This window comes from Grammomys surdaster, unplaced genomic scaffold, assembly GCF_004785775.1.
Source record: "Grammomys surdaster isolate TR1022 unplaced genomic scaffold, NIH_TR_1.0 125976, whole genome shotgun sequence".
NCBI lineage: Eukaryota > Metazoa > Chordata > Mammalia > Rodentia > Muridae > Grammomys > Grammomys surdaster.
Window position 1 is genome coordinate 2,489,972 of NW_021620792.1, and position 11,864 is coordinate 2,501,835.

Genomic DNA, 11,864 nt, shown 5'->3' on the forward strand with positions numbered 1-11,864 from the left:
ATAATTGACAGTGTCTGCTGTCATTTTGACTGGGGACATGGGTGGTTCTGCCACGGAGGCACAGAATGGGAGCAAGGCACTGCCTAAACAAAGGACAAAAAGCCTTGGTACTGTCACAAGATCCCTCCTGGAGAGACTAGATACCACCATGTCATTTGTCTCTGAATCTCTAGGTACCTGGAAGGGAGTCTCTCTCTCTCTCTCTCTCTCTCTCTCTCTCTCTCTCTCTCTCTCTCTCTCTTTCTCTCTTTCTCTCTTTCTCTCTTTCTCTCTTTCTCTCTTTCGTGACTGACTGAATTCCTGGAGTCCAGTTTTGGTTCTTTGGGGCCTCAGCAATTCCAAACTACTACACTAAGAAAGCCTTTGATTGGAATCTGTAATGGGGCCACTCGAGTTCTTTAGCAGGCTCTTACTAGCACATTCCATGGCTGTACAGGGCCTTTTTTCCCCACTTGGAAGCAGGGAGAAGACAGCCACTCCTTTGCTTCTTCAGCTAGAAGATGCCAACACCAGCGGTCACCTCCTCCCACGTCGCCCGTGGGATCTGCTGGATCCAGGATCACAGGCCTAAAGGAGAGGTTAGACAGTGGGAAAGGGTTGTCAAGACCCTTGGCTTTCAAGATTGGCCCTGTTTGCATCATTGAAAGAATGTATCCTGGCAGCCTTGGTCAAACAATTTGAAACTACTTAAGAGACAAAGTTACTTCCTAGAATTACATTTGAAGAACACCGCTCCCCATCCTCCTCCAAAGCTGTACAAAGTATACAGTGACCACCTCTTTCTAGAGACTCTTGCTCAACTAGAAGGCGCCACACAAGGCAATGTTGCTAAGTAGTTGCTAAGTTGCAACGTTGCTGGGTTGGGGAACGTGGTGGCTGGAAGATAGGCTGGGGAACGAGTGCGAGTGCGCAGGAAAGCCCAGCGTTCCTGATCTTAATGCTCTTGTTTCTTCCCTTCGCTGTTTTATTTTCTTCCCCTCTTCCCTTTCTTCCTCCGCCTTTGTTTCTTGCTCATGGTATCGAGTGTACACTCTGAGGACCCCTCCCTTTATTTAAATAATTTTGGGGGGACAGTTTGCTATGTGGACAAGCCTATCGTCTAATTTAAGATCTTCCTGCCCGGGTGCGGTGGTGCACGCCTTTAATCCCAGCACTCAGGAGGCAGAGGCAGGCGGATCTCTCTGCGTTGGAGATTGTCCTAGTCTACATAGTGAGTTTCAGGGTAGCTGGCTATGTAAAGAGACCCTGTCTTAAACGAACGAACGAATGAATAAGTAACAAAACAAAGCAAAACAACAACCAACTCTTCCACCTTTCAGCCTTGGAAATGCTGGGACTGTGGTAGGTACCAGCCTGCCTGGCTTTATTCTTTTCGTTCTGAACGATAAAACCAGATCTGACTAGATGCTAATGGCAGGGGCTGGATAAAGGGTAAAGGAGCTTGCTGTCAAATCGACGACCTACTAGAGTTTGCTCCTCTTAGACTCACGTGGTGGGAGGAGAGAACTGACGCTAGAAAGTTGTCCTTTGACTTGCTGTGGTGTACGCATGCTTGCGTGCACGGGGGTGGGGTGGGGCTGGGGACGGCAGCGGGATTTCTCAGGGATATCCTGCCATCTCAGACCTCTCTCTGGATGGTCTAGCACAAACACATCTCCGCAAGGAAAGCAATGCGAGCGCCCTCTGCCGGCCGCCTGCTTCGGCATCCTTCCTGGTTGGCAAGCTCCTCCCACTGCCGAGGTTGGGTTTTCTCCTCTCAGTTTCACGCTGGGAATGAACGCGACCCCGACCCAACGGGGAGAAGAATCTAGGTCATGGAAGGGAATCGGGTTAATTCAGAACGGGGGAGGGAGAGTAGGCACCTCTTTTTCTGGATCTGGGTCAGTAGGAACAACCTCATGTACTCCTCTTCGAAGTTGTAATTGACTGTCCAGAAGATGCAGAGCTGCCGGTATTTTATGACCAAGTCCAGGACGGTCCGGAAGCCTTCAGCAGAGTCAAAGTCATCTATTCCACTGCCCTGCTCCCAGGCATACACGGTGAGCAGCTCCAGGGCGTACTTTGGGGGCAAAGATACTTTTGGCTTCATCTTCATTTCATACTAGTGGGGAGAGTGGGGAGGTCAGATGACGTTGACGAGGCAGAGGAGCCCAGTATGTCTCCTAATTTGCCTGGATTGCAGTGAGGGCAACTGGGTAATGACGTAAAACTTGGAAAAGGGAGACCCTGAGTTCTAGGTAGGGTCTGCTAGCTCTGCGTTTGGGCTATGTGACTGCTGGCTGATGGGACCCTCTGTATGCTAGTTATGGGTTCTGCAACATGGATTGCCATATCAGAGGAAGACAGGTGGGGAATTGAGAAAGTCACATGACTTGCTGAAAGTCAAGCCAGAGATCCCTACCCTACTAGCCCTCAGATATCCATGGTGACTCTAGTTTCAGAGGACAGTCTCATTCTACCTTGTGAGAGAGATCATGGTGTGTACACAGCCGTACTGGCAACCTGTGGCACACAGCACTAACCCCCATCCGTGCCTCTCAGGAGAGAACTTGGTTGAAGCCAAATTCTTTGGCCAGCATGAAGTCAGAAATCGCCACACATTGCTTTGCCCTAGGAGGCCCAATAAGTCTGACCCCCCAGATATCATGGCAGAAGACAATCAGAAGATCCATGACTTAATGAAAAGCAGGTTCCCTAAAGAGGCCCAGCCCGTAACATGGGAGGATTTGGTTGTCCAGGACACTTGGCAAAACCTGTGTCTCAGTTTACTGGTTACAAACAACAGCCAGATTTGGCCAGAGCAGGGGGCTGGCTCACCTGTTTGTACCAGCGCTTGACCAGGCGGATCAGACCCTTCAGTTTGGTGGGCCGGGTTTCAATGAAGTTTCTCTGTAGTTCTGTAAAACAGATTGAGAACTCTCCCCCTTTGGGGTTGTCCTGTGATGTATACAGCTTAATGAGATCCTTGTAGGCTTTGGTCCTGGAGGTCCTGGAGGTGGAGTCAGACCGCAGTTGACCTAACATGGGAGAAAAATGTCAGTTAGATCACATGAATATGGTAAGCGACAGAGTTTTTATTATTATTTTTTTTTGAGACAGGATGTCATGTAGCTCAAGATGACATTGAACTTGCTATGTAGCCAAGGAGGATCTTGAATTTCTGATCCTCCTGCCTCTACCTTCCAAGTGCTGAGATTACAGCTGTGCACCACCATGCCCAGTTTATGCAGTACAGGGAATTGTAACCAGATCTTGGCCATGTGAGACATTCTACCAATGAATCCATGTCAACAGTTTTCAAAACCGGTGTTTCCAAACTTTATTTTCATTTGTGTGTGTGCATGCATGTGTGCCTGCATGTGTGTGTCTCTGTGTGTGTTCATGTGTCCTGTGTGCATGCATGTGTAAGTTCAAGTGACTGAGGGCCAGAAGAGGGTACCAGTTCTCCTGGAGCTGCAGTTACAGGATGTGACTGGAATTTCGTGCTGGGAACCAAACTTAGGTCCTCCAAAGAACAGCCAGCCCTCTCCTTGGTCACTGAAGCCATCCTATGTTTTTTTTTTGTTGTTGTTTTTTTTTTTTTTGTGACAAATGTAATTTCATTGTGGGCGGGATTCAGTTCAGTGGGGTAATTTCCTTCAAACCATGTACATGTATTTGAACTACTGATGGCTATCCAAGATGCAGACAGTAGGTGACTGCATGTCTGGAGGGCACAGTGGGTTTACAGTAGTGCACACACACCCCAGTGATACCCACTAGACCAGCCACTGGCCACTGTGGCTGATTATATTTGAGATAACTGAGACAAGACCAAGATTCGGCTCTTGAGTGGCTCCATCTCAAGCTCCCAGTGGATTCAGAACCCAGATCTAGAAGGTTCTCACCATTGGAGAAAGACTCTCTGGTCAGGTCTGAGCTCAACCTTGTGCACTCTATCCCTGAGTTGTCTTTAGTCTCGTGTGTGTGTGTCTCTCTCTCTCTCTCTGTGTGTGTGTGTGTGTGTGTGTGTGTGTGTGTGTGTGTGTGAATAAAGTTTTATTGGGACAGAGTTGACCCCATTTGTGAATCTCTCGTGCACGGCTGTTTTCACACTGAAAAGGCAGAGTTGGGAAAACTGTGCCCTTCAAGGGTGAAAATATTCACTGTGTTGCTGTACTAGTGAGCTTTCTGTCAACACAGACCTAGACACACCTGGGAAGAGGAAATCTCAACTGAGGAACTGCCTCCCTCAGACTGGTATATTGCCACATCTGTGGGCCATTTTCTTAACTGATGAATGATGCAGAAAGGTCTAGGCCATTTACTATGGTTGGTGCCACTCCTGTTCAGGTGGTCCTGAGTTGTAGAGTTGTTTAAGAAAGCAGGGTGAGCCATCTAGAGAGAGCAAACCAGTAAACAGCACCTCTCCCTGGCCTCTCCTTCAGTTCCTACCTCCAGGTTCCAGCCCTGACTTCCCTCCGTGATGGAACCCATGTAAGATGAACAAACCAAGTTGATTTGCTTAGTGTTTTAGCAACAGAAGCCAATTCAGGTCAGCTGCCTTTCCAAAAGCACATAGACAGAGATACATACAGACAGACAAAAGCACAATGACCCCCATTCTATACAGTCCTGTTTTTTTTTTTTTTTCTGAGAGAAACTGAGACAGCTGGTTTGTGTTTACAGTGGGGTGGGGGTCGGGGGATGAAACCGAGGGTTAGGGTTAGGGTTAGGGTCCTGAGCATACAGGCAAGTACTCTGCCACAGAGCTACAGTTCCAACCCAAATTTCATTTTACTCTGTGGTCCTCACATTGAATACAGCCTCTTACACACGCACAGACAAGCAAACATGTCCATATTCACAAGACAACTTAGAGGAGGAAAGGGTTTGTTTGGTTTACACTTCCGGATCTCCAGCCATCTTGGAGGGCCATCATGAAGGGAGCCCAGGGCAGAAACTCAAGGCAGGACATTGAAGTGGGGTTCTGCTGAGTTATCCTTCACCTTTCTCCATTGAGACAGGCTCTCCCACTGAAACTAGGGCTTTCTGATTTGGCTAGACCTCCTCTGCCTCCACGTACGTCCCCTTCATATGCACCCCATCGGCTGAAGTAGAGTCTGGCTTTTTATGCATCGGTGCTGAGGGATACAACTCATGTCTCCACAGCTGAATGACAAACAGCACAGAGCCACCTCCTCAGCCTACCCTGAGGCCTTTTATTCATCTATATCTCTGTAGCTCTAACCTGTGAATGGGATTTTTAAGGAGGAGTGTTGCCAATTTGTTACACCAATTTCCTGTTTCTTGTTTCACAAAGCCTCAGCCCGCTCTATTCTTTTATTCTCTTCTCCTTGAAGGGGACAAAGGGATGTTATCTATGATACGTATCTAACTCTGTCTGTGCCATCCCTGACACACCATGCAGATGGAGCCTACAGCTCCTGGAGGCTATCTGGAGGTGCTTTCATGAGAATGAAATCACATGTATATGTTTTGTAGCTATGCACCTGCTAGGGGCCTGGGCTAGAATTGGTAGATAGTTATGGCTCATTATTCAGCATTCCAGATAGTGGAAGGAGCCCTCCTCTCCTTCCAGAATCTTCTCAGGAGCTAGGGTCTGGGCACTCTTACCTAGTGTATCACAGGCAGGAAGGACATCGAACTCGACACTTTCATTGAGACTCTTGGATTTCAAGGTAAAACTCAGCACCCTGGGGTCCTTCCATTTTGATTTCGCAAACTTCACCTCCAACTCAAGGGGCTGCATGTAGGCTTCTAACTGCTCCTGGATCTTCTGGACGAACCAAGAGCGCTTGATTTTTAGAGAGTCATAACTCTCCAGCGAGCTGAGGAACACTACGATGTCAGCATCTGATCCCTGCTTCAGGGCTGTGCCTTTGGCAGTGGATCCTCCCTAGGGAGGAAAGGGAAGTGAACTTCTGCTTCCCCTCACCCTCGTCTTCATGGTACCCAAGAACTGGAATGGGGAAGGACCAGCGCTCACCTTGACAGTCTTCAGGACTTTGGTGCCAGAATTCCGGAAGCATTTCTCTTTAAGGAAGGAACAGATAATGTCAACAGCTGTTTTGATCTGGTCTATGAAGACCTTGTCGGGCTGGAGGAAGTCATAGATGAATTTGTCCAGGAGGTGGCTTGGGGTGTTGAAAAGTGGCATGGGCTAGGGAGGAGAGAACCTTGGTGAGCTCTGCACAGAAGCCAGCACAAAAGTCACCTCTATCCCGCGGCCAGCCTGCTTTCAATTGTGGGCAGAGACTTTCTTGTCTCTGGAGTTTGCACTGATATATCCAGAGAACGCTCTTGAGATGCCAGGCATAAAAAACCTAACCCCCCTGCACTACCTCCCTCCACTCTACTCCAGCATAAACTTTCCTGGTTCCTCATAGGCTATTTGGGAGAGGCCAGAATCCTTCTGAGGGGTTCGTGGTGTACAGACATGGGAGGTGTCCTGGGCTAGCATAAGAAGGTCCCCAAGGACCTTCCAAGAGTCAGATGGGAGGTGAAACTTGAACAAGTAGCGCTGAGGACAGCCGCAGAGAGGAGGGGGCTCAAGGATGTTGAGCTAATGGTTTTGAAGGCGGATGAACGAGCCAGGACACCAGGACAGCCTTGAGAAGGTTAACTAGAGAGGGAGACCTCGAGGGTCTCCATTCCAGCATTGCAAGACTGCATTTGGATTACCCACTGTCAGAACGATAAGGTTATGAATTTAGGGTACATGTTTCTTTTAAACAGGAGAGGAGAGGAAGAGAAGTCTAAGTTGATACGCTTCCTGGGGCGCACTGGCAGAGGCCGGTACAGCCGCCTTGAGGACACCAGGGTTGCTCAACTCCCTCCGCAGTCTCAGATGATCTTGGTGCCCCTAGGTGATGTCACCCTTAGCGACAGCATCTTCCCCTCCCACACCTCACATGGTGTAAAGGATGGGCGTGAGTGTCCACGTGTCACATGTGAGCGTGCCCACAGGAGTCCATACGCAGGCGAGGCTACGTATGACTATAAGGCGTGAGTGCTCTGTGTGCAGGTGTGTGCACTGTGCATGTGCATGAACATGCCTGCCAATGCATGCATGCAAACTCAAAGAAGAAGGTGATGATGTCACAGGGAATGGTAGGGTGACAATGTCACAGGGAATGGTAGGGTGACAATGTCACAGGGAAAGGAAGGGTGATGATGATGATGTCACAGGGAAAGGAAAAGTGATGATGTCACAGGGAAAGGTAGGGTGATGATGTCACAGGGAAAGGTCCCCTTGAATCCTCCGGGAGAGCCCGGTGCTCTCCATTTCTTGTCTTTGAAACTCTGGCATCCAGAACAATGGGTGAATGCATTTTTGTTGTTTTAAGCCACACTGAGGGTGTGACTGTGTTATAGTGGTCACACATAGGAAGCTAAGGCACACACCCAGATCAGAGTTGGGAGATTCCTCTCTCCAGTGTGGAAACCCTCTTACCAGAACATCCCAATATGTTGCAGGTGACTCATTCAGGCTGAGAGAGTCTAGCCAGGCCTGAGCTTCCTCTTTCAGTAGCTGCCAGAACCTAACACCTTTGCCCACGTTGTTGGTTGGGTCAGTTGGATCCAGGATGACTGGTCTAGGAATTTTATTAGATGAAAAAAAAATCAGGTCTGGGTTTAACAGCACACACCTTTAATCCCAGCACTTGGGAGGCAGAGGCAGGTGGATCTCTGTGAGTTCAAGGCCAGCCTGGTCTACAGAGTGAGTTCTAGGCCAGCCACAGCTATACAGTAAGATCCTATTTCACTTTCCATGTACCCCCACAAGAAAGAAATCTGGGGGGCTGGAGAGATGGCTCAGCAGTTAAGAGCACTGACTGCTCTTCCAGAGGTTCTGAGTTCAATTCCCAGCAACCACATGGTGGCTCACAACTATCTGTAATGGGATCTGACCCCGCAATGTACTCACATATATAAAATAAGTAAATAAATATTTTTAATAAATAATAAATAAATAAATGAATAAATAAATCTGGGACTGGGAAGACAACTTGGCAACTAAGAGTGCTTAGAGATCAGTCCTAAGAGTGCTTAGTGCTCAGTCCTAAGAGTGCTTAGAGATCAGTCCTAAGAGTGTTCAGTGCTCAGTCCTAAGAGTGCTTAGTGCTCAGTCCTAAGAGTGCTTAGTGCTCGGTCCTAAGAGTGCTTAGAGATCAGTCCTATGAGTGCTTAGTACTCAACCGTCAGGACCAGAGTTTGAGATCCAATATAACAATATAGGTGTCCTGAACATAGGTTTAACCCTGGCTCTTAGGGGTGGGGTAGAGACAGCAGGATCTCTGGGGCTTGCTGGCTTCCAGCCTAGTTGAGAAACACAGGAACTCAGGTTGAGGAACACAGATCCTACCTCCAAGGGACAGATGGAGAACACCTGATACCCCTCTTCTGGTCTCTATGTGCAAAGCAGTGAACACCCACTTCTCTGCTCTCAAACGGACACACAAATAAATCTTAATGGAAAGAGAGGAATCGAACTGGGGGATGGATCAGCAGGTGAAGTACCTGCCTCACAAACAGGTCCTGAGTCGGTGTCCCCAAGACTCACATAAAAAGCCAGACATTGGTGTGAATTGTAATCCCAGCCCTGAGGGGACAGAGGCATGTGGGTCTGGGGGCTCCCTGGCCAGCTAGTCTAGCCTATTGGCTATAGAACATCAGTAGGAGACCCTGACTTAAAAAAAAAAAAAAAAGGTAGAAGGGCTGGAGAGGCCCTTCAGCGATTAAGGGCACTGGCTTCTCTTGTAGGAAGGAGACCCAGGTTCAGTCTGAGAACCCAAGTAGGGGTTCACAAGCATCTGTTAACTACAGTCCCAAGGAATCTGACTCCCTCTTCTGGCCTTTGTAGGCACTGCATGCATGTGGTTCACTGACATAAGACACAGGGAAAGCACCCATACACATAAAACAAATGAATCTGTAAACACAAAGTAGAGAGTGAGGTACAGATGTGAGGAGACACCTGATGTCAACCTCTGGCTTCCACGTGCATACAGACAGACAGACACATATGCATGCATGCACGAGTGTGCGCGTGAGCGAGCACACCCACCCACACGCATGCTGCAGAGGCTGGGGGAAGCTGGCAGCCCAGACTCTGAAGGCTGTGGCTTCCCTAAGCTGCTGAGGGAGCCACAGTACCCAGCCATACTGACTTTCTCAACTTCTGCTTTTCAGAGACATTAGATCCCTCTGCTCCTTGCTGCAAAATCTTTTCCCTCTCCCGGCCCCCTCCTCCTGCCACCCACTGGCAGACAAAACCCGACCATGAGTTGGAACATGAAACGCGTTAGCTGGCTCTCCTTTGCAAGCAGACCCTCAGGTTTCCCCTGGCACCCAGCAAGGGTTCAGAACTCGCTCTCAGTGCGGCCCTGGACCGCAGCTCTGGAGAGCTCCAGAGGCTGGGGTACCTTGGAGATTTGAGCTGGCACAGAAGATTGTTCTGGACTGTCTCATCCTCAAAGTTGTAGTTGACTATCCAGTAGACACACAGCTCTGTCGGTTGACTGACGAGTCGCAGCACGGTCCTGACACCTTGTACCATGTCGAAGTCTTCAGCTTGGCAGCCCTGTTCCCAGGCATACACAGTGAGCAGTTCCAGTGCATACATTGATGGCTGAGGTAGGGGTATTATCCATTTCTCCTGGCACTGGGACAGAAGATGAGACCATCAGGAAGGCAGAGTCAGCATCCCCCACACTTGGAAGTCAATGTGTCCATACCATCTGATACTGCGGAAGATGGGGAAGGAATACCTGGAGTGTTCACACTGCTTACGGGAGTATGTGTGTGTGTGAGTGTGTGCATGTGTGACTGTGTGTGAGTGTGAATGTGTTGAGTGCGGGTGTGTATGTGATGGTAAATGTGGGCGTCTCTGTGAATGTGTGTGCACATGTGCATGAGTGTGTGTGGATGTGTAGTGTGTGTGAGTGTGAATATGTGTCACTGTGTGTGTGAGTGTGTGAGTGTGTGACTGTGTGACAGCATTTGTGTGAGAGTGTTAATGTGTGAGTGTGTATGTGGTTGAAAATTGTGCATGTCTCTCTGTGAATGTTCGTGTATGTGTGCATGAGTGTGTGTGAGTGTGAACATGCGTGACTCTGTGGTTTTTGAGTGTAGGTGTATGTGAATGGGAGAATGCAAGTGTGTGTGCATGTGCACGAGTGTGAGTGGATATGTGAGTGTGGAAGTTTGTGTGTGTGATTGTGTCAGTGTGTGAGCGTGCAAGTGTGTGCATGTGATTGCATCAGCATGTGGGTGAGGGTGAAGGTGTGTGTCCATGTGTGGTTGTATGAGTGTGTGCATGTGAGTTTGAGGTGTGTGAGTTATGTGTTGTATGTGTTTGTGTGAAGGTGTGTGTCAGTGCGTGACTATGAGTTTGAGTTTTGTGTGTGTGTGTGTGTGTGTGTGTGAGAGAGAGAGAGAGAGAGAGAGAGAGAGAGAGAGAGAGAGAGAGAAGGCCAGAGGTCAAGGGCAGGTATCTCCTTCTGTCACCCGGGGCAGCATTTCTCACTGAACCTGGCACTCTAATAAAACTAAATAAACACTGTATTTCATATACAGTCCATGTATGTCAATATAGACATGCACATGCATGTTGTCTGGAGGTCTGTCTGAGAACTCAGCAGTTCTACATATTTACCCAAGAAAAATGAGGGCTGAAGTTGACAAAAGGTATGTTGGAGAACACCCACAACGATCCAATTCGTAGAGGAATGACTCAAAGACCCAACCCAGCAGAGAAGAAACACATGGCTGTATTACGTCAACGGAGTAATACGAGGGAAGGAAAAAGCTATTGCTCCGTAATGATGGGGCATGAGAATGGAGTGAAATAAGACGCCAACTGTGTGCAATGCGATCCATATACAGTGTTTGAAAATACGGAGGGCCAGCAAGAGGGCTCAGTGAGGAAAGGTGCTTGCTCCCAAGCCTGTTGAACTGAGTTCAATCCCCAGGGCTGATATAGTGGAAGGGGAAAACCCACTCCTGTAAGCTGTCCTCTGATCTCCACACATATACGATGGCCCACTCCGTACATGGCATCTGATACTGGAATTCTTAAAAAAAAACTATTTAAAAATAGTTAAAATTTTATTTTATGTGTACAGGTATTTTGTTTGCGTGCTCTGGTGCCTGTGTTACCTGGAGGTGTTAGATCCCTCTAGAGTGAAAGTTGGTTGTGGGATGCATGATACGGGCACTGAGAATCCAACAGGGTCCTCTGGGGGACCAATACGTTCGTTCTCTCTCTCTCTCTCTCTCTCTCTCTCTTTCTCTCTCTCTCTCTCTCTCTCAAAAGATTTATTATTGATTTTATATATGTGAGTACAATGCAGCTGCCTTCAGGCACACCAGAAGAGGGCATCGGATCCCATTATAGATGGTTGTGAGCCACCATGTGGTTGCTGGGAATTGAACTCAGGACGTCTGGAACAGCAGCCAGTGCTCTTAACTGCCGAGCCATCTCTCCCATCCACAATATGTGCTCTTAACTGCTGAACCATCTCACCAGCTTCAGATTATTATTATTTTTTTTAAAGAAGAGTCTTGCTATATAGTTGGGATTTGCCTTAAACTCTAGAGCTGGGTGTCTTCTCTTCTAGAGTGCTGGGACCACAATCAGGCAGCCACCATATCCTTGGGTTGAGAAAATAGTCTATTCTGGTTTGTGGCTGAAGAAGAGATCAAATCAGGTTTAGGTATGTTGTTAATATGGTTGTAATTTCCTCACTGTGAATGATCTCAGTAGAAAGGTAATACAATAGGAGTGGTGGCTTTGGTCCCAGGACTTGAGGCAGAGGCAGAGAGGCAGAGAGGCAGAGAGGCAGAGAGGCAGAGAGGCA

At 48.3% G+C, this 11,864-nt stretch overlaps 1 protein-coding gene across 2 annotated transcripts in view; it reads right to left on the reverse strand.

The window, feature by feature from the left end:
* Window positions 1-11,864, reverse strand: part of Oas2 (2'-5'-oligoadenylate synthetase 2) — a 19,742-nt gene that overhangs the window by 2,645 nt on the left and 5,233 nt on the right. The window contains exons 4-10 of one of the 2 annotated variants that reach the window (XM_028753918.1): window positions 9,429-9,667; window positions 7,457-7,598; window positions 5,990-6,163; window positions 5,617-5,899; window positions 2,818-3,017; window positions 1,863-2,101; window positions 414-567 (exon numbers count right to left, since the gene is read on the reverse strand). In XM_028753918.1, the coding sequence (XP_028609751.1) occupies window positions 414-567; window positions 1,863-2,101; window positions 2,818-3,017; window positions 5,617-5,899; window positions 5,990-6,163; window positions 7,457-7,598; window positions 9,429-9,667 (1,431 nt within the window). Of the gene's footprint in view, window positions 1-413; window positions 568-1,336; window positions 1,808-1,862; window positions 2,102-2,817; window positions 3,018-5,616; window positions 5,900-5,989; window positions 6,164-7,456; window positions 7,599-9,428; window positions 9,668-11,864 lie in introns of those variants that run through there. The other variant, XM_028753917.1, reaches the window with a different exon arrangement.